General features: G+C 42.4%; 1 protein-coding gene across 3 annotated transcripts in view; it reads left to right on the top strand.

Annotated features, from left to right (window-relative positions):
• The window catches only part of LOC118401133 (furin-like), a 169,490-nt gene that overhangs the window by 66,074 nt on the left and 80,851 nt on the right, over window positions 1-22,565 (top strand). For all 3 annotated transcript variants that reach the window (XM_035798402.2, XM_035798401.2, XM_035798400.2), the window contains exon 3: window positions 22,071-22,169. In XM_035798402.2, the coding sequence (XP_035654295.1) occupies window positions 22,071-22,169 (99 nt within the window). The remainder of the gene's footprint in view (window positions 1-22,070; window positions 22,170-22,565) is intronic.

The raw sequence follows: 22,565 nt of genomic DNA, 5'->3' as shown, positions 1-22,565 counted from the left end.
ATAAGCTCCCCGCCTTGTAACTTTGATGCCTATGGTGAGTCTTAGCGGCAGGAAGCTGGTCTGTGTGTGGGTGTGTTCGTGTTCTCTCAGTGTGTGTATTGTGTCTGTGTGTGAGTGCATGTACGTGTGTGTACATGGGTGTGCGCTGGCATGTGACACTGTGGTCGAGCCGCTTTGCATTACTCCATCACTCGATGGCACAGGGACAGCTTTACTCCGCTCAGTTCAGCGCGGCTCCTTCCTGGGGTTGTATGAGGGCATCCTGGATGAGCCTGTGTAGAAACACAAGTCTATTCTCCTCACATAGAGAAAGCCTGCAGGCTGGCCTGTGGTGCCGAGTTGTAATGGAACGTACCAGCCATTTTAAAATTGCCTGCTAGGTTCAAAGGAACACATCCCCTTTCTCCTACCTCTATGCCTCCGCTCTTTCCAGAGGCGGAAGCCCCAGACTTTGAGTGACCGGTCTGGACAGCCTGTGTTTGGTCCTTGATCTGAGTCCTGTCTATCAAGCCCCCCCCCAAAAAAAATATATAAATAATGATTGTGCCATTATACAGTACATAGCCTACTGCATATTATGCATGGAAGAAAAACTAAATTGATTTATTATGTTGTTGGTACATAATTGGTATAGCCTTTGAGTGTGGACTGTATTATGCATACTGGATGGACTTACCTTATACCACGCTCCAAAATGTATATCCATGAGTCCAGGAGCAAACATATAGCCCTAGGCAATGCTGTTGGTTTTTTGATTGTGCAGGGCGGCTTACAGTTAGCCTACAATTAGTGCATTTGTATTTGATTTTGAATAGCCTAGTAATAGGGAGTGTTTTATATTTTCATAATTAATTGGGTGACACTACCTCTAGTTGTACAGAATATTTCACCACCTTACGTTTCCATCTCCTCCTCTCTTTCAACAGTTTAGTGAAATATATTTTGTTGCGATGTTCCCAAACATATTTCACATGGTTACCCAAATGAAGCACCGGGTAGCTGCAGGAACAAGGTTGGAGAGCCCATGGCATGCAGAGTTTACGCGGAATATCACATTTTGCACAACATGAGCATGCTCCTCAAACAGTGGTTGATGCATGGAGTGAAATAAGTGTTCTTATAATTATTTCTCAACTACTCATATTAATCACATGCTCCGCTATAAAAACCGAAGTAGCCTACAAAACAGACCGGCGGGAAAGCGCACCGCCTACATTCGCTATTCGAGTCCATGCAGATTCGTAGTGCAGGGGTCAGCTGTTTGTTCACCGGCCCGCAATTGCTAATAACCCATCCGCAACCGCCCGATTACATATGTGATGAAGTGAAAACTGAGGCCCGCACCCAAACATAACCCACAAATATAGAAAATCAGCTATAGGCTACAGTTGAAGATGGCAGAACGATTTTTTTTGACAGGGGGTGCAGAACTTTTTTGTTTCTGCCAACACAATATCACACTCATGTTGTGTTGGTTTCTGCTTATAATTTTTGTAGACTATTTATTGTTCAATTTGTCTATAATTAGATACATGTAGCTTCTCTTTTGTCATTATATGTTGCCCTGGAATATTAAAATAAACCCTTGTTCAACAGAATAATGTAATAAATCACGAGAATGAATGCTTCAATCGAGTTGACATCGGTAAAATGATCTGTCAATTTTCGAGAAGCAAAGACGGGAAAGATTTACTGTGGAAAATGTCCAAATAACATCAGTTTGGACAGTTGTAAGGAAAAAGAAAGCTGAGATAATGAGTCAACCCACGCATCACTAATACAGATGCATCTGTTCCTGCCCGTTTGATAATGGGCCATTCTAAATCTAAACAAATTTGACATATTAGTAAAAACAAAATTAAATTGAGAGTAGTCTGATGGGTGAAAATATGATCACTTGATGAGAGAACAGCTGTGTAGCCTGAGGCAAGAAATCATCAATAGTCTATAGTCACATCATGCAGCCCATATGTTTGGATTTCTAAGACATTCTAAGGTTTGTATCATTCACAACTAAAGTTGCCAAAATCTAGAATATAGGACCAAATGATCACTTTTACGCTCAAAATAGCCACTTCATATGAGCACTCGCTACGAAATGGGGAAAATATCCTTTCTATTTTATTCAGCTGAGTTACTATGAAATCATATAAAATAAAATAATGGCACGGGATTTCTAAGCATAAACTCTTGTCAGCTAAATGAACAAACCTACAGCCTATGGCATGGAGCATAGCCAGAGTAGGCCAACGCATATTCTTCTGAAATCATTTTCTTCATATCATAATGTTTATTTAGACCTGACTAAAATGCATGTATTTTATTGTGATGGTGTATATTAAATTGATTTATTAGACTTTTCAAAGGCGTGCATCAGCGGCTTGAATATACTGACAGTTTTTCCAGTACTTGTGATCCTATGAGGAAAACTCGCTTGCTAGCCTATATACAGTATAATGTCTAGTCAAATGACCTACTAAATTACTTTGAAAAGGTTAGCTTTTAATATAAAGTACCATAATAATAATATTCTCTGACAAATCTGTGAGCTGTTGGCCCCAGAACAAGACTTCGTGTTAGCTGGTTAACTCTAATAATGAGACTGACCTCACTGAACTCTGATAAATTGGTGCTGAGGATTTTAAGTCTATAGTGAGCCTAAATGGTGCTTTGGACCATAGATGTATAAGGAATATTCTATGTTGAGTCTTGCTGAGGGATGTTTACGGGTAGCTAGTCAGTTATAACATTAGCACTGAGCTTACAAATATGGGGCTGTGGGTTTTCATTTATAGGGCTTTATAACTTTCTAGTCCAGTGTTAATGAGTTGAGTGGGAGACATTGAGCTGTTTGTATCGTTCAGCTGTATCAGACGCTGAGCAGTATGTATCTAGTCAGGTTGAAACTGCTGGAGACTGACACGATAGTACATTGGTAGGGAGAGGGGGAAAGAGAGGGGAGAGTTAGATATGGAGAGTGAAAGAGATAGATGGAAAGGGTAAGGTGTATAGAGGGAGGGAGAGGGTTAGAGAATGGAGGGAAAGTTAGGCTATAGGGAAATATAGAGTTACAGAGATTTAGTGAGAAGGAGGGCATGTGAGAGAGAGAGAGAGAGAGAGAGAGAGAGAGAGAGAGAGAGAGAGAGAGAGAGAGAGAGAGAGAGAGAGAGAGAGAGAGAGAGAGAGAGAGAGAGAGAGAGAGAGAGAGAGAGAGAGAGAGAGAGAGAGAGAGAGAGAGAGAGAGAGAGAGAGAGAGAGAGAGACTTAGAGAGGAGGGGAGGAGCTTTAGAGAATGGAAGAGTTTGAGCGATGAGTGAGTGGTAAATGGAAATGAAATGGATGTCATTACCCAGTCTGTTTCCCAGAAGGCCTCAGTGGCTGGGCGGCTGGCTTGGCACAGGGGACCCTGGGATATGTTACATGGAAGAGCGGCGGGCGCTAGGGTGGGTAAAACACACCCATGAATCATTTACGAGACCCTCTCAGCATCCCACTGCTCTTAACAGCCCTGCTGTCTGAGCTACAGTACATGCTGGAAGGGACAGCTAACCTGCAGAGGGATACTTTACACACAGAGCCAGAGAAAGAGACACCTACATTAGGTTTGTGAAGCATAAGTGCGTCTTGTGAGTCTGTGTGTTTACAGGGTCTGACAGCTTCCACTTCCCTTAGTTGTGTGAGCTATGTGTTATTGAAGTGAAGGGCGCTTATGGGTAGACGACATACAGTTGAAGTCGGAAGTTTACATACATCTTAGCCAAATACATTTAAACTCAGTTTTTCACAATTCCTGACATTTAATCTTAGTAAAATGTCCCTGTCTAAGGTCAGAGGATCACCACTTAATTTTAAGAATGTGAAATGTCAGAATAATAGTTGAGTGATTTATTTCAGCTTTTATTTCTTTCATCACGTTCCCAGTGGTTCAGAAGTTTACATACCCTCAATTAGTATTTGGTAGCATTGCCTTTAAATGGTTTAACTTGGGTCAAACGTTTCAGGTAGCCTTCCACAAGCTTACCATAATAAGTTGGGGGAATTTTGGCCCATTCCTCCTGACAGAGCTGGTGTAACTGAGTCAGGTTTGTAGGCCTCCTTGCTCACATACGCTTTTTCAGTTCTGCCCACACATTTTCTATGGAATTGAGGTCAGGGCTTTGTGATGGCCACTCCAATACCTTGACTTTCTGGTCCTTAAGCCATTTTGCCACAACTTTGGAAGTATGCTTGGGGTCATTGTCCATTTCGAAGATCCATTTGCGACTAAGCTTTAACTTCATAACTGATGTCTTGAGATGTTGCTTCAATATATCCACATATTTGTCCTGCCTCATGATGCCATCTATTTTGTGAAGTGCACCAGTCCCTCCTGCAGCAAAGTACGCCCACAACATGATGCTGCCACCCCGTGCTTCACAGTTGGGATGGGGCTCTTCGGCTTGCAAGCCTCCCCCTTTTTCCTTCAAACGTAACGATGGTCATTATAGCCAAACAGTTCTATTTTTGTTTCATCAGACAAGAGGACATTTCTCCAAAAAGTATGATCTTTGTCCACATGTGCAGTTGCAAACCGTAGTCTGGCTTTTTTATGGCGGTTTTGGAGCAGTGGCTTCTTTCTTGCCGAGGGACTTTCAGGTTATGATGATATAGGACTGGTTTTAATCTGGATATAGGTACTTTTGTGCCTGTTTCCTCCAACATCTTCACAAGGTCCTTTGCTGTTGTTCTGGGATTGATTTGCGCTTTTCGTACCAAAGTACTTTAATCTCTAGGAGACAGAACGAGCCTCCTTCCTGAGCGGTATGACGGCTGCGTGGTCCCATGGTGTTTATACTTGCATACTATTGTTTGTACAGATGAACGTGGTACCTTCAGGCGTTTGGAAATTGCTCCCAAGGATGAACCAGACTTGTGGAGGTCTACAATTTTTTTTCTAATATCTTGACTGATATCTTTTGATTTTCCCATGATGTCAAGCAAAGAGGCACTGCATTTGAAGGTAGGCCTTGAAATACAGCCACAGGTACACCTCCAATTGACTCAAATTATGTTAATTAGCCTATCAGAAGCTTCTAAAGCCATGACATAATTTTCTAAGCTGTATAATGGCACAGTCAATTTAGTGTATGTAAACTTCTGACCCACTGGAATTGTGATACAGTGAATTATTAATGAAATAATCTGTCTGTAAACAATTGTTGAAAAAAATACTTGTCATGCACAAAGTAGATGTCCTAACCGACTTGCCAAAACTATAGTTTGTAAACAAGAAATTTGTGGAGTGGTTGAAAAACGAGTTTTAATGACTCCAACCTAAGTGTATGTAAACTTCCTACTTCAACTGTATTCTTTCCTTCCATTCACTAATTTGTCATCATTACCACATACACGCACACTCTTAATTTATCTAGATGGCTAACAAGAGGTTATCGTACATACACAGGCTCAATGCTTCTCACTGATGCAATCCCATCTGTAGTCATTGATTGATTGACTGAATCTGGTTTCAAATCAATAGGACAGTTCTCTGAGTGCTTGGCTATAGATTTCTCATAGAAAACTAGGCCCTCTACTAACGAGGCTTCAGCTCTCTTTTGAGAGATAGACAGAAAGAGAGAGATGGATAGAAGGAACGAGAGACAGAGACATGGAAAGAGAGATATAAAAACAGAGATACAGAGAGAGAAAGTTAGTGATTGCTGGGGCTGTACTGGGTGAACGGATTGCATACTGTTCACATCACAATAGTTCTGAAACTTTTGACATTGCCATCCAGGCAACACAGTGCCTCCAGGCTTATTCTGTACAGTTAGTGACACTCAGTGCCTGCGAGACTGAAATAATCTAGCTAGACACTCACACACACCAGGACGTTTCTACAAGGTAGTGTTTCATAATATAATTTTACATTTTTAAAGTGGAGTGTTTGTGTCATCAAACGTATTTCTAACACCAGTCAAATCCCAAAGAACAGTGATGAGTGGTCAGGAGGGTGTTTTTGTCCCTTCCATTGACATACAGTGCATTCAGGAAAGTATTCAGACCCATGGGCTTTTTCCACATTTTGTTATGTTACAGCCTTATTCTAAAATGTATTATGTTGTTATTCTCATCAACCTACACACAATACCCCAAAATGACGAAGGTATTTTAGAATTCTTTGCAAATGTATAAAAAATTAAAGAATGTAATATCACATTTACATAAGTATTCAGACCCTTTACTCAGTACTTTGTTGAAGCACCTTTGGTAACGATAAAAGCCTCAAGTCTTCTTGTGTATGACGCTACAAGCTTGGCATACCTGTATTTGGGGAGTTTTTCCCATTCTTCTCTGCAGATCTTCTCAAGCTCTGTCAGGTTGGATGGGGAGTGTCGCTCCTCAGCTATTTTCGGATCTCTCCAGAGATGTTCAATCGGGTTCAAGTCCGAGCTCTGGCTGGGCCACTCATTGACATTCAGAGACTTGTCCTGAAGCCACTGCTGCATTGTCTTGGCTGTGTGCTTAGGGTTGTTGTCCTGTTGGAAGGTGAACCTTCACCCCAGTCTGAGATCCTGGGCGCTCTGGAGCAGGTTTTCATCAAGGATCTCTCTGTACTTTGCTCCGTTCATCTTTCCCTCGATCCTGACTAGTCTCCTAGTCCCTGCCGCTGGAAAACATCCCCACAGCATGATGCTGCCACCACCATGCTTCACCATAGGGATGGTGCCACGTTTCCTCCAGATGTGACCCTTGGCATTCAGGCCAAAGAGTTTCATTAGACCAGAGAATCTTGTTCCTCATGGTCTAAGAGTTCTTTGGGTTCATTTTGCGTGCTGTAGTGCCTTTCAATGAGGAGTGGCTTCCGTCTGGCCACTCTACCATAAAGGCCTGATTAGTGTAGTGCTGTAGACATTGTTGTCCTTCTGGAAGTTTATCTTATCTCCACAGAGGAACTCTGGAGCTCTTTCAGATTGACCAAGAAATGATGGTCATCCCCCTGACCAAGGCCTTTCTCCCCTGATTGCTCAGTCTGGCTGGGCGGCCACCTCTAGGAAGAGCCTTGGTGGTTCCAAACGTCTTCAATTTAAGAATGATGGAGTGTGTGTTCTTAGGGACCTTCAATGCTGCAGACATTTTTTGGTACCCTTCCCAAATCTGTGCCTCGACACAATCCTGTCTCGGAGCTCTACGGACAATTCCTTCGACCTCAAAGCTTGGTTTTTGCTCTGACATGCACTGTCAACTGTGGGACCTTATATCGACAGGTCTGTGCCTTCCCAAATCATGTCCAATCAATTGAAATTACCACAGGTGGACTCCAATCAAGTTATAGAAATATGTCAAAATCAAATCAAATAACATTTTGTTTGGTCACATACACATATTTATCTAAATGCTTGTTGCGGGCTGTGCAGCCTGCGGTTGCGGGCGGTGCAGTTGCCGTACCAGGCAGTGATACAGACCGACAGGATGCTCTCAATTCTGCATCTGTAGAAGTTTGTGAGGGTTTCAGGGGTCAAGTCAAATTTCTTCAGCCTCCTGAGGTTTCAGATCGTCAGTGATATGTACGCCGACAAACTTGAAGCTTTTCACCTTCTCCACTGCGGTCCCATCGATGTGGATAGGGGCGTGCTCTCTCTGCTGTTTCCTGAAGTCCACGATCCGCTCCTTTGTTTTGTTGACATTGAGTGAGAGGTTATTTTCCTGGCACCACTCTCCCAGGGCCCTCTTTTCCTCCCTGTAGGCTGTCTCGTCACTGTTGGTAATCAGGCCTACTACTGTTGTGTCATCTGCCAACTTGCTAATTAAGTTGGAGACATGCGTTGCCACGCAGTCATGGGTGAACAGAGAGTACAGGAGGGGGCTGAGTATGCACCCTTGTGGGGCCCCTGTGATAAGGATCAGCAAAGTTGTTGCCTACCTTCACCACTTTGGGGCAGCCCGTCAGGAAGTCCTGTACCCAGTTGCACAGGTCGGGGTTCAGACCCAGGGCCCCGAGCTTAATGATGAGCTTGGAGGGTACTATGATGTTGAATGCTGAGCTATAGTCAATGAACAGCATTCTTACATAGGTATGCCTCTTGCCCGTATGGGATAGGGCAGTGTGCAATGCGAAGGCGATTGCATTGTCTGCTGATCTATTGGGGCGGTAAGCAAATTGAAGTGGGTCTAGGGTGTCAGGTAAGGTAGAGGTGATATGATTCTTAACTGGCCTCTCAAAGCACTTCACGGTGACAAAAGTGAGTGCTACGGGGAGATAGTCATTTAGTTCAGTTACCTTTGCTTTCTTGGGTACAGGAACAATGGTGGACATCTTGAAGCAAGTGTGGACAGCAGACTGGTATAGGGAGAGATTGAATATGTCTGTAAACACTCCAGCCTGCTGGTCTGCGCATGTTCTGAGGACGCGGCTAGGGATGCCGTCTGGGCCGGCAGCATTATGAGGGTTAACACGCTTAAATGTCTTACTGACGTCGGCCACTGAGAACGAGAGCCCACAGTCCTTGGTAGCGGTCCGTGTCGGTGGCACTGTGTTATCCTCAAAGCGGGCGATGAAGGTGTTTAGCTTGTCCGGAAGCAAGACATTGGTGTCTGCAACGTGGCTGGTGTTCCCTTTGTAGTCCGTGATTGTCTATAGATCCTGCCACATACGTCTCGTGTCTGAGCTGTTGAATTGCGACTCCACTTTGTCTCTGTACGGATGTTTTTCCTGTTTGATTTCCTTACGGAGGGAATAACTACACTGATCCTCGCCCTGAGCTCGTCTACTTTATTATCCAGAAACTGAACATTAGCGAGTAATATACTCGGAAGCGGTGGACGGTGTGTACGCCATCCAAATACCTCTTCTCGCCGGCGGTGTTTTGGTTCAGCCTCTGGAATAAGTTCAATTGCCCTGGGGGTAACGAACAAAGGATCCATATCGGGAAAGTCGTATTCCTGGTCATAAGGATAGTGAGATACTGCCCCTCTGATATCCAAAAAGTTATTTCCGGCCATATGTAATAACAGCAAAACAATTCTGGGTTAATAATGCAAGAAATAACACCCCAAAAAATCCAATTACTGCAAAGTTGCTTAGGACCTAGAAGGGGAACTGCCATAAATATCAGCGCTGTCATACATAGGATGATCAATTGAAACAGGATACACCTGAGATCAATTTCAAGTCTCATAGCAATGGGTCTGAATACTTATGTAAATAAGGTATTTCTGTTTAGTTTTTTTTTTAAATACATTTGCAAAAACCTTGTTTTTTTTCGCTTTGTCATTATGGGCTATTGTGTGTAGATTGAGGAAACAAATTAATTTCATATTTTTTTAGAATAAGGTTGTAATGTAACAAGATGTGGAAAAGGGGAAGGGGTCTGAATACTTTCCGAATGCACTATATGTTATATGTTGGAAAGAATGTATGTGTTTGAGTACTCTCATGAGTTGAAGTACTCGCAGGTTAGCATGAAACAGGGCTGAAGGTTAAAACGGTTTCAGTATGCTAGCGTTTGTTCCAATTAATGGTTGATCTGACACACAACATGAAAATGTTTCACTTCACTTGACATATTCCAAACAATAAACACACCTTTGAGTTAGAGATTTTGGCATTGCTTATACATTTAACCTGCTAAATAGTTGCATTTGTACATTTGGAGTACTTTATTAGTAGGCTAAACTAATACAAACCTTGAATTGAGTGCTAGAGTACTCTTGTCCATCCCTAGTTAGAAATAAGTCATTGTGAGACCTCTAAAGCCAGCTCCAAAGTAATACAAGCACATCAAATAATTATCCAAGTGCAGGAACATTTGAAAGGAGTAGAAATAGCTGCACACAGTTTCTCTCAAGCCTGTTTGATTTCCATTTTGAGTCTTGAATGTTCCTTCTCTGTATTTTTAGTGGCGCTTACTTCTCTTTTGGAGTTTCTCTGTCAGTGTTGTGTGTAGTTATCATAGCATTTATCAGATGTTTTATGTAGGCATTTAGCAGAAAAGGGGTGTTTTCTTCTGGCTTTTCTCACTCCTTGAAGATATATGGGGTCAACAGAGTAAAATCCCCTGTGGCCAAAGCAGGAGCTAGCTACACATTCTGTTTCATATGCCAATGATGGAGAACTTCTCTCTCTCTCCCTCCCTCTCACACTTAGAAGGAATTACCGGGAGTAGCCTTCACCCCTCTCTCTCCTCTTGTCCCCAGACAAACCATTACTCTGTATAACATTGGAGCAACGATATAGGCTTGTGTGATTTCTAATGCTACTGATGTGAGGAATAGGCTTACTGCTGTGGAGGTGTGTGTGTGTGTGTGTGTGTGTGTGTGTGTGTGTGTGTGTGTGTGTGTGTGTGTGTGTGTGTGTGTGTGTGTGTGTGTGTGTGTGTGTGTGTGTGTGTGTGTGTGTGTGTGTGTGTGTGTGTGTGTGTGTGTGTGTGTGTGTGTGTGTGTGTGTGTGTGTGTGTGTGTGTGTAATGTCGAGATGAATCCAACTCCCATTTAATATTCAATGCCCCAGTGAAGCAGGTTGAGAACTCAGTGTTTACTCATTTGGTTAGCATATTTCCAAACCCCATAGAGGGATTTAAGATTAAACATTCATCCCAGTGGGAACATTTTGAATTAGAAAAGGCTACATTGAGTATACAATGCGTTTCATCTGCCTTTCTCAAAATGTTTCTATTTCCCTCGATCCCTCCCCCTCACTATTAATTCCAATCTCCTCTTTACTCTTCCTCTCACTCTCTTTCACTCTCTTTCTCTGTTTTTGTTATATCTTTCTCTTCTCAGGACTGGTAATCTGTGTCATCATGGTATTCTAAACTCTGGTTCTGTGTGTGTTTGAAAGAGATACGTGGCAGGGCAGTTATCTATAGGTGTGTGTTTTCCTACCTTATCAGGACCAGAATGTCCTGACAAATCACCAGAAATGTCAGGACTTTTTTAATTTCCTGAATTTGTTACAATGCTATTTTAGGCTTGGGGTTAAGGTTAGGGTTTAGGGAAAATAGGATTTTGAATGGGAATATATTATTACTCCGGAGAGGGAGGGAGATCTTGGTTTGTGTGTACTGTGAAATGAGGGATGATGAGGCTTTGTAGTGTGGGATGTGTGACATATGGCTGGCCAGGAGATAGAGGCTGGAGAACAGCAGTGGAGCTTCTCAGAATTCACACCTCTTTAGTCCATGTCTCCTCTCTTGTCTCCAATCTCTCCCATCTCTCCCCTTCAAATCACCTCTCTTCCCTAATGTCTCCCCTCTTATCCTGTCCTCTCTTCCATTGTCCTCTCTTTTATATTATTTTCCCTCTCCAGTCCTTAGTTTCTTCCCCTCAAATCTCTCCCTCAGGTCTTTCCCCTCCTCTCTTCTTTCCCTCATCTCCTGCAGCAGACAGACAGCAGAATGGATTTGAAGCAGTCCAACTCATGATTTATCATTGGTCGTCCTGACTGTCACAGTCTCAGCTTCTAGTAATTAACCTTTTTCATTAGCCTCCCTTCATTCTCCACTTCATTCTCTACTCAATCTTCCCTTCACTGTTATGCACACATTTCACAATGCCACGGAGTTGTGTTTCTGACACCACTGAATTGTTCTCTATGTATGTATTCTGCCAGGTAATTCCTTATGAACTGGCTCTTGTTACAGTGTTTCCCTGAATAACAGGTGTCATGGAAAGACAAAGCCCAGATCCAGATAGACATATGAAACACACTGGATTAGCTCTGAGGGAGCAACCAAACAATTAGTCTGGATTTCACAATAAACAATTAGCCTGCATTTCAAAGTGAATAATTAGCTTGCATTTCAAAAACACAATTAGTTTGCATTTCAAAATGAATAATTAGTGTTTCTGAGAGAAACCCTAGAGTTTCTGTTTTAATTTGTGCTTTAGTCAGTGGACCAGGACTGAGTCTGCCAGCCAGGGACTCACCATGGAGGTTTGATTAGCCCACTTTGCACCTGTGTGTGTGTGTCGGGTTTCCGTTAGCCGGTAAATTGCTGGCTTTTGTCCGAAAATAAAACCCAATGAAAGCTGATAATTAAAATATTGTTGCCGGCCAAATTTACCGGGACAAAAAACAACGGTAGGCAGGCTATCAGCATGCCAACCACAGGGTTGGGGAGTAACAAATTACATGTAATCTGTTACATGTAAGGGATTACAAAAAACGGTAACTGTAATTCGTTATGTTACCAGCAAAAATATTGTAATCAGATTACAGATACTTTTGAAATTCTAGATGATTACTAGAGGATGTTTGTAAAAATATATATTTTACACTTCTCTGTCTCAATCATATTCAAATCAGCATTGAAAGAAGGCGCAAGTTTAAATTTGTTCCACCTGAGCGAGTCTGACCACAAGTCAGAGACCACTCTGATGACACACCACATGTGTTTGATGGATTCTGGGAAAAGAGCAGGAATAGCTTTTGTAGGCTACAGTCCAAGCTATGCCTTCCAATGGTGGGACTGCTGTTGGCATCCAAAGATTATCCAATTTGAATAAACGCTTGGAGGTAAGGATGACAGTAGTGGTGTAGTCTACGGAGATACGAATATCACTTATTATTCATATCTACATAGCGCATTGATGTGAATCACACTGCTGCTCTCTCATTTAGCTATTTGCGCCTTACGTATTGTGGTTGTGGATGGCTGTTCACAAATCTAAATGTGCATTTGAACCCAATATTGGTTGAATTCAAGAAGTTTACACTGCCTATCAATCTTTTTTTTTTAACCAGTGGACAGCCAATGAAAAATGCACTCTTGCAACAGCTGCATAGCGCGGATCCCAGCCTATGGAATAAAAGTGGGGCTTTTATTGCTCAATCTAATTCATGCTGATAAAACACTTTTGATAGACTTAAAGGGGCAATCTGTAGTTGCTACATCAATTTTTGGACTTATAAATTATATATATTAATGTAAAGATAGAATTTAATCATTATTATATGAAGTAGAAAGCGATAGGTTAGAAGAAGCCTACATAACCAACCCATAAAGTAAAATGTAACATCCATATAAGGCCAGCTATGTAAACTTTAACATTGATTTATCCTGCCATAGATGTCGTTCAATTGGTAACATACATTTGTGTCTTCTTCTAATGTTTCCCTCTTAAGGGGAAAGTAATCTAAAAGTAACTGAATAATCAGATTACGTTACTGAGTTTGGGTAATCCAAAAGTTACGTCACTGATTACAATTTTGGACAGGTAACTAGTAACTGTAACGTATTACATTTAGAAAGTAACCTACCCAACCCTGGCCACCAACCACTTTACAATGTGAGCTGGAGGCTGTATGCATTTTGAAAACATACTTAATTGTTTGAAACCTGAATGTTTTACTTCATATTATGAAGCATGTCTTACCTTGCTTCAAAATCTGACCATAGAAACATGTAGGGAATTATTTTTTAAATACTTCATAGGAGGAGCATGAGTTTCAAGTTTGGGGATGCATTCACTTTATACTACTACCATTTCTACCAATCTGCGTGCCAGTTATGATTTTCCTAATACACATTTTTGTGGAACAGTTTTATTTCAATAATAACGTTTTTGTTTCTCAAAATCATTGTCACATGGTTAATCATAAAAATCTTAAAATTATATAAAACCGCATTCAGTTGGTGTCTATTCCACAAGTAACCACCGGCTAAATCTATGACGTTAAAATGCCTATTTACTCTGTTCCATCTAACTGCACAATCCACTGTCTCATGGGCCCAGCCAGGCACTTTATAAACTTGATGTCACAATCGTCGTAAAGGGGAGACCAAAGCGCAGCGTGATTAGAATACATTCTTATTTATTGAAGGAAGAACACGAAGAACACTTAAACAAAAACAACAAAAACGAACGTGCCGCTAATACCAACGAGTGCAGACACAGGCAACTAGACATAGACAATAACCCACGAACCACAATACAAAACAGGCTACCTAAATATGGTTCCCAATCAGAGACAACGACAAACACCTGCCACTGATTGAGAACAATATCAGGCCACAACACATAGAAACAGACTTAACTAGACATGCAACATAGAATGCCCACTGAAATATTAACCCTGACCAAACAAAACATATCAACAAACAACGCAAATAATGGTCAGAGTGTGACACTTGATCTCCACTATAAAAAACATATAGACATTATCTCACATTTCTTTCAGACTAACATTTAGTTTTCAACAGCTGAATTTGAATTAAACCTTGGTATCTGTCTCTCCAACATTTGCAACATTGTTTCAATATTCAAATATTCCAGCTATTCCATAGTAATGAATGTGTCTGGACGAGACAGACAGGCAGGCAGCGTTTCTTAGCCAGTCAAAATCATGAATCAGCTGGCATCATTTTTATGGATATATACAAAGAAATGTCAATTGAAAAAGGTCAAATTAAACGAAGTGCAGCTAGTTTGCAGTCTTTCCAGCTTCATTTTAAAGTTATTGTATTAGCTGTGTTGTTGGCTAGATCCTCTGGACAACAGTGTCCTAACGAGAGAGCACATTTTCTATGCCAGGCGAAATACCGCCTCATTAGCTCATTGTTATGTATCCAAATAAATGTCACTAGAAAACAGCTTAAAAATGCAAATGCGGCTACTTTGCTGTTATTCTGGCTGCACTTTTTTGACACGACTGTAAGTTAGCCGTAGTTGGCTAGCTAGCAAAGCAAGGGATGAAAAAAATGTCTCACCATTTTTCATTATTCTCAAGACACATTATCTAAACACATATTTTAGATGCTTTTCACTGAAAGATGCAACTCAATAATCAGCAAGGACTTTTGCCACACATGCTGCCTATGAAAGACTTCCTCATATGCCATCGTTCTCCTGTTGTAATCCTAGTCATACAGTATTAGCAACCCATACTAAATTGCTCCATCTTTAGATTCACCATCTTTCGAAGTTTCTAACTGAGATATTCATCTCTGTCATATACCGCTCTCATCAGGTGCAGTGTTTAGAATGTTTTTTTCCCCCACTAATTGCATTTTGGCAAATGTTTCAAAATGACTTTTTATTGGCTGCTTCCTTACAGGAGTTGCATGTCCTGTTAAGATGAATTACCATAATCTAAATGTGATTTCTGTCATTCTGAGCACTGTTGGTGGACACCCCAATGGGTTACGCATCCAATACATATGGATCAGGTAAATATCTCAAATGGCAGATAAATGTAAATCTTCCCGGTCACATTTTCCTATCGGAAACCCTGGTGTGTTTGTGTGTGTGCATTTAGTACGTACGTCCATGATAAGAACAACAAAAGCGCAATTCAGCAGATACATTTCTTTGGGATGTGCAGTGTGCGTGTACGTCAATGCATGTGTGTGTGAGTGACTGTGAGGGCACACAACATTAAAAAGCACAGCGACAGCAGTCAATGAGCTACGACTGTGAAGCTGACATTTCCAACTCTGGAGAGTGGCTGACTAAACACTGACTCATCCTGCTGTGTGTGAGAGGGTTTGTGTAGGATGTGAATGTTGATGTGCATTGGGCTGGCTTTGCTTATGGAGGGTAGGGTATAACACACGACCTGAATTAAAGTGCATAGTGGTTCAAGTGAATTACAGGTATTGTCATCTCTACCCAACAATTGAGACCAATGTTCTTCCTTAAGAGATAGACATGATTGACACAGTCTCCAATAATCTGGATAGGCTGCTGTGCACTCCCCCTGCTCAGGCACCAGGAAATAGGCTCAGTCTCAGTCAATCCAGCCACTGTGGGCAGGCTGAGCCAAGCTACCAAGAAGAGGGTCTCTGGCTGATTAACTAACTACCGCATCTGCCAACATCCCCCCAGAACACACACACACGTGCGATGGTGAAATAAGGGCTCAGACTGAGCAGCTCTGTCAGGCACCACTGAGCTGGAGCCAATCCCCAGAGGCCAATATTGACTCTGTCACAGAGAGTGGAGGCCAGCATACCTCTGGAGGAGAGGACAGAACAGAAGACAGAATAGGTCTGACACACACACCAGGACATTGAGTCAGGTTATTAAGTCAGGTAGCGTTGGATTATGTTCATTACCTTAACAGACAGAAATCATGTGCTCTGCAATGGACTAAAACAGAATAACTGATGGAGATTAGCCAGAATCTCAGCTGTTGTATATTCAGTCCTGCTTGAGCGAGAGGGGAAGCGAAAGAGAGACATGGGCAAAACAAGAGTGGGAACAAGACATTGGGAGACAGTGGGTGGAGAGAGGGGGGGCAATCAGAGAGAGTGAGAGAGATACAGAAAAGAGAGAGGTAGAAAGAGGTAGAGATAGTCAGAAAACAGTTAGAGTGCAAGAAAGAAGAAGCAGAGAAGGAGAGCGTTTAAGGAAAAAGGCCATTTTAAGCTTGGGAATTAGGTTTAAGAGTTAGGTTAGAATTGGGGTTAGGTTTAGCGTTTTGGGTTAGGTGTTAATGTGGATGCTACCATGATTACGGATAATCATTATTGAATTGTAAATAATGATAAGTGAAAAAGTTACCAATGCATAAATATCATACCCTCCAAGAAAATCCTACCCTTCCCTGTTCTCAGTAATTGTGAGAGGTTAGCATGTTTTGGAAGGATGGTGTTTGTGCATCTAACGATTCATTCATGATTATCTGTAATCATGGTAGCATCCACATCATGGTAGCATCATGGTAGCATCCACACGAACCCCCTAGAGTAATATGTCTGAGGGCCTGCGGAAATCTAATTGTCATAATAACAAAATCACCATAAATATCTGTCAGTTTAAGCTTTTTTGCAATTCTACGCATCTATGTCGTACTTCCTCATCTGCTGTGAAAGGTGACAGAACTAGATCTGTGTTTGTCAGACCATGAGACATCCCGCAAATCAGTCTTCTCACAAAATAATCTGTTGTGTCTGAGTGATTTGTCCTTCAAACTAAAGATGAGACTCTCTCAAACACGATGGTGTTCTCCACTTTGCTCTATGGCCACAAGAATCTTAGGACTCTGAAGTCGGTTCAGCTGATCTGCCAACCTCTGTCTGTAGGGTCCGAACAGTTTGGGCTACACACTAATATGACCCCTCTGTGGAAAGGTGAGACTCTCACAAACACATACAGGGGGCAAAAAAGTATTTATTCAGCCACCAATTGTACAAGTTCTCTCACTTAAAAAGAAGGTCATACCCCCCCCCAGCTTAGACAGGGTTTAGACTGTTATGGTTAATGTAGATGTGTTCAGAAACATATTCTATTCTTATTTACAAAAAAAGTCACTCCAAATTACACAACACATTATTGACCATTAATTTCCGCTGGGCACAACATAATCCAAAACAAACTGTGTTTTTGTGTTTGTCCAAATGTATCCAGCAAGTTTGTGGAGTCACAAGCTTGATGTAGTCATTGCATGCTAGGAATATGGGACCAAATACTACACCTTTGACAACATTTAATACACTATAAGTTAAATTGTCCAAACACTTATGACACCTTCAAAGGGGGGTACTACTTTCAAGTTTTATTAGTTGTATGTACAGGATACACATGGTATACACCGTCCAAATGAAATGCTTAATTGCAGGTTCCTTCTCGACAATGCAACAGCAATAATAAATAAAAGATAAGAATATGAAGATAAAGTAAATGGCTAGATACATAAATGAAATTCATTTCTAAATGGTAAAATAGATATGAATGAAAGCACCCTCAAAAGGTGACATTATGTGACATTACTATCGCCTCATATAAAACATTAGATCTCAAATCCAAACTGCTGGAGTATAGAGTGTTAAAAAAAGTGTTAAAAAACATTTGCACGAGGGAAGAGAGAGAGTGTGAGGTTTTCTCATTAGAGCAGCCAGCCCCAGCGAAACAGGCACGTACAGGAATCATGAAGATAACATGCTTTACAGTTTGACCAAATTATGGTTTTAGCCGCCCCAAAAATATAACGCTTTGATTGAGGTGACCAGGTAGAAGGTGCAGCTCGCACCAGTGCGACCAATTCCAAATTTAGGTAGCAAAATGCGTCTAACGGGTTGCAGTCTGGAGCCCTGGGTGTGTGTTTGTGTGTATGGGTCACCCTGTTGGTCTCCCTGTGGGTCTGTGTCTGTGCGTGCGTCTGTATCTGTGTGCTGTGAAGCATGCAGTCTGTCAAATCTCTTTTTGTGTTCGTCCATATTTTGTATGATGTGTTTGTGCTGTGAGTGTATTTAAAGACAAAGGTATGATTGGCTGCGTGACTGAGTTTGACTTGCTTCTTTGTGTGTTACTATAGTGATTCCTCTGAGGGCTCACACACGCTCTCTGTCAAATCAAATACATTTTAATTGGTCACATGCAGATGTTATTGCGGGTGTAGTGAAATGCTTGTGTGTGTGTGTGTGTGTGTGTGTGTGTGTGTGTGTGTGTGTGTGTGTGTGTGTGTGTGTGTGTGTGTGTGTGTGTGTGTGTGTGTGTGTGTGTGTGTGTGTGTGTGTGTGTGTGTGTGTGTGTGTGTGTGTGTGTGTGTGTGTGTGTGTGTGTGTGTGTGCGTCCAGACTGCTGTTCATTGAGGAGTGTAAAGGTCTCTGTATTTCAGACACACACACACATCTCAGTGTGGATTCCAGTGCTGAGCCCCAGTCTCCTCAACATAGCAGGCAGGTCTCTCTGAGACTCCGCTTGAGATCCTATCAACGGGCCCTGAAGAACTATAATATTCAATGTTTCTCGAAGGACATGGAGAGAAGTCGCCGATAGACATGGCTGCTTTGTTTTAGGCTCCTGAGCAACTTTCCGGTATTTTTAAAATGTATTATGTTATTTCTCACAATATTAACCCAGAACGTTCTTTGCATTATTACATACAGCCAAAATAACTTTTGGATATCAGAGAGGCGGTAACTCATCAACATTTTGACCAGGAATACGACTTTCCTGAATTGGATCCTTTTTTTGTACCTTCCAGGGTGATTTATCTTATCCCAGAGGCTGTTCCAAGACGCTGCCGGCAGAGAGAAGAGGTATTCAGAGTGGACTTTTAGTCGTGGCGTGCACACCATCCCCCACTTCCGAGTATATTACTCACTAATGTTCAGTCCCAGACAATAAAGTAGAAGAACTCAGGGCGAGGATCTCCTTCCAGAGAGACATCAGACACTGTAAAATACTCTGTTTCATGGAATCATGGCTCTCTCCGGATATACTGTAGTTCTGTCCTTGAGCTGTTCTTGTCTATTGGTGTTCTGTATTATGTCATTCTGTATTATGTTTCATGTTAGCTGCTGCTTTTGCAACAGCTATTAGGGATCCTAATAAATAACCAAATACTGTCCCCGTCCATACAGCCAGCTGGGTTTTCAATACATCGTGCTGATAGGAATAAATAAGAAAGGCGGAGGTGTATGTTCCATGAACTAATGGTGTGATTATGATAATGTACAGGAACTCAACTCACAATGAAATGGGACCACATTACCTCCCTAGAGAACTTTCTTTGATTATCATCACAGCCGTGTATATCCCCCCTCATAGACACTGGACCTGGTGCAAACTGGAAACTGCATATCCTGAGGCCGCATTTATTAAAGCAAATCTGATGAAAATGCTACCAAAGTTCTATTAACAAATCGTACTCGCACTTCAAAAACTTCTGACCATTGTTACTCTCCCTTATGGGATGGCTACAAGGCCCTCCCCCGACCTCCCTTCGACAAATTAGATCACGACTACATTTTGCTCCTCCCTTCCTATAGGCAGAAACTCCAACAGGAAGTACCTGTGCTAAGGTTTATTCAACGCTGGTCTGACCAATTGGAATCCATGCTTCAAGACTGTTTTAATCAGGCAGACTGGGACATGTTCCGGGTTGCCTCTGAGAATAACATTGACGTATACACTGACACTGTGACTGAATTTATCAGGAAGTGTATAGGGGATGTTGTTCCCACTCTGATGATTAAAACCTATCCAACCAAAAACCGTGGATAGAAAGCAGCATTCGCGCAAAACTGAAAGTGCAAAACACCGCTTTTAACCACGGCAAGGTGACTGGGAATATGATCGAATACAAACAGTCCACTTATGCCCTCCGTAAGGCAATCAAACAGGAAAAATGTCATACAAGGTGGAGTCGCTATTCAATGGCTCAGACAAGACGTGTGGCAGGGACTCCAGAAAATCACAGATTACAAAGGGAAAACCAGCCATGTCGCGTAACACAGTGCCGTTGACATGGGCCGCTCCCGAGAACTGTGAGCTCTTGTTCTCCGTGGCCGATGTAAGTAACATATTTAAGCGTGTTAACCCTTGCAAGGCTGCCGGCCCAGACGGTATCCCTAGCCACGTCCTCAGAGCATGTGCAGAACAGCTGGCTGGAGTGTTTACGGACATATTCAATCTCTCCCTATCCCAGTCTGCATAAAACCCCAATAGATCCACGGATGAATCATTCTCCATCACACTCCCTATCCCATCTGGACAATAGGAATACTGTTCATTGACTACAGCTCAGCCTTCTACACCATAGTACCCTCCAAGGGTCTTGGATTTCCTGATGGGCTGCCCCCAGGTGGTGAAGATAGGCAACACTTCCACTACGCTGATCTTCAACACAAGTGCCACAGAAGGGTTCGTGCTCAGCCCCCTCTACTCCCTGTTCACCTACGACTGTGTGGCCGCACACAACTCCAACAACTTCATTAAGTTTGCTGACGACACGACGTGGTAGGCCTGATCACCAATGACAATGAGCCATCCTATAGGGGGAGGTCAGTGACCTGACAGTGTGGTGCCAGGACAACAACCTCTACCTCAACGTCAGCAAGACAAGGGAGCTGATCGTGGACTACAGGAAACAGAGAGCCGAGCATGCCCCCGTCCACTTCCACAGGGCTGTAGTGGAGCATGGTCCACACACACCAACCCAGTCGTGAAGAAGGCACAACAACGCCTCTGCCCCCTCAGGAGGCCCGTCAAGATTTGGCATGGGCCCTAATATTCTCAAAGTTCTACAGCTGCACCATTTGAGAGCATCACCGCTTGGTCTGGTAACTGTTTGGCATCCGACCGCAAGGCGCTACAGAGGGTAGTGCTTACGGCCCACTACATCACTTGTGCCATCCAGGACCTCTATACTAGCTGGTGTCAGAGGAAGGCCCTAAAAATGATCAAAGACTCCATCCACCCAAGTCATAGACTGTTCTCTCTGGTACTGCACTACAAGCAATACCGGAGTGCCAAGTATAGGTCCATGAGGCTTCTAAATAGCTTCTACCCCCTTCCCATTGCCTAATCACATTACCCCTATGTACCTCATTTGCATTGTACCCTTGCACATCGACTAGGTACTGATACCCAGCGTATATAGCCAAGTTATCGTTACTCATTGCGTATTTCTTCCTCGTGTTATTATTTTTTAAAAATGATTTTTTTCCCTCTCTGCATTTGGGAAGGGCCAGTAGATAAGCATTTCACTGTTAGTCTACACAGTTTACATTTTAGTCACTTTTATCCAGAGCGAGTTACATCAACAGATTTCTTTTACCTATTCAGGTCAGGGATTTGAACCAGCGACCTTTCGGTTACTGGCCCAACGCTCTTAACCGCTAGGCTACCTGCGCTCAACGACACTTGTTGTTTACGAAGCATGTGACAAATATAATTTGATTTGAGCAGTCAGTGAAACAGAACTCTGCAGGGATTTGGTACCAGTCAGATATTGCCAGACTGACAGTAAAGTTTGAGGCCACAGACAGAAGGAACTGTCCGACTGTATGGAGGACAGAGGAAGGGTGTAGTGTACAGAATATGCCTTCCCCTAGCCTTAAAAGCTATTTTATGAGTGAGTGGGATTGTGGACTCTGTCCGCAGGTACCACATTGGGACATTTCTGTGTCACTTGTCTGCAGGTACCACATTGGGACATTTCTGTGTCACTTGTCTGCAGGTACCACATTGGGACATTTCTGTGTCACGTGGCGGAGGTTTTGTAATGGATTTGTCTGTCTCTAGCTGTCTGAAAATGTCATGTGTGTGTACATGTATGCCCTCATGCTATCGATGTGTTTCTTTGGTTTTCATTGGGACTTGATATCAGTATCTCCAATGTTCTTTTTCTGTGTCTGCAGGTGTTCGGGGATTATTATCACTTCCGTCATCACACCGTAGTGAAGAAATCCCTATCAGGCCACAGGGGAACATATGTCCGACTGCAGAAGGAACCACAGGTATGTTACTGAGTCATAAATATGCAAATGTCCCTCCAAACCACACAATAACAGCTGGACCTGTCTGTGTTTGCATTCTTATTTTGTGGCGCGTATTGATTTTATCCAAATGTTAATGAGAAGAGGAATCCTGACATTAGCCCATCTGTTACACAAGGACGTTCACAGAACCAGAAGTTTGCTTTGTTTAGGCAGCTGGCTGTAACTGCGCTCTCAGCTCTCTCGACAACAGAGAACAAGTATTTTTCACCTCGAAGTCTGCTTGTTCTATTCAAATCCTCCAGCATAATTGTGCATCAAAACTCTACTTTTCAAGTTCAGATCCTCGAGCATGCTCTCATTCTGCCTTATGCAGTACAGTTACAGGCAGAACTGTATTGTTTGGATCAGTGTTAA

Source organism: Oncorhynchus keta, chromosome 22, assembly GCF_023373465.1.
Source record: "Oncorhynchus keta strain PuntledgeMale-10-30-2019 chromosome 22, Oket_V2, whole genome shotgun sequence".
Classification (NCBI taxonomy): domain Eukaryota; kingdom Metazoa; phylum Chordata; class Actinopteri; order Salmoniformes; family Salmonidae; genus Oncorhynchus; species Oncorhynchus keta.
Note: the sequence above shows the minus strand (reverse complement) of the source record. Positions and strands in the feature narration are given on the sequence as shown.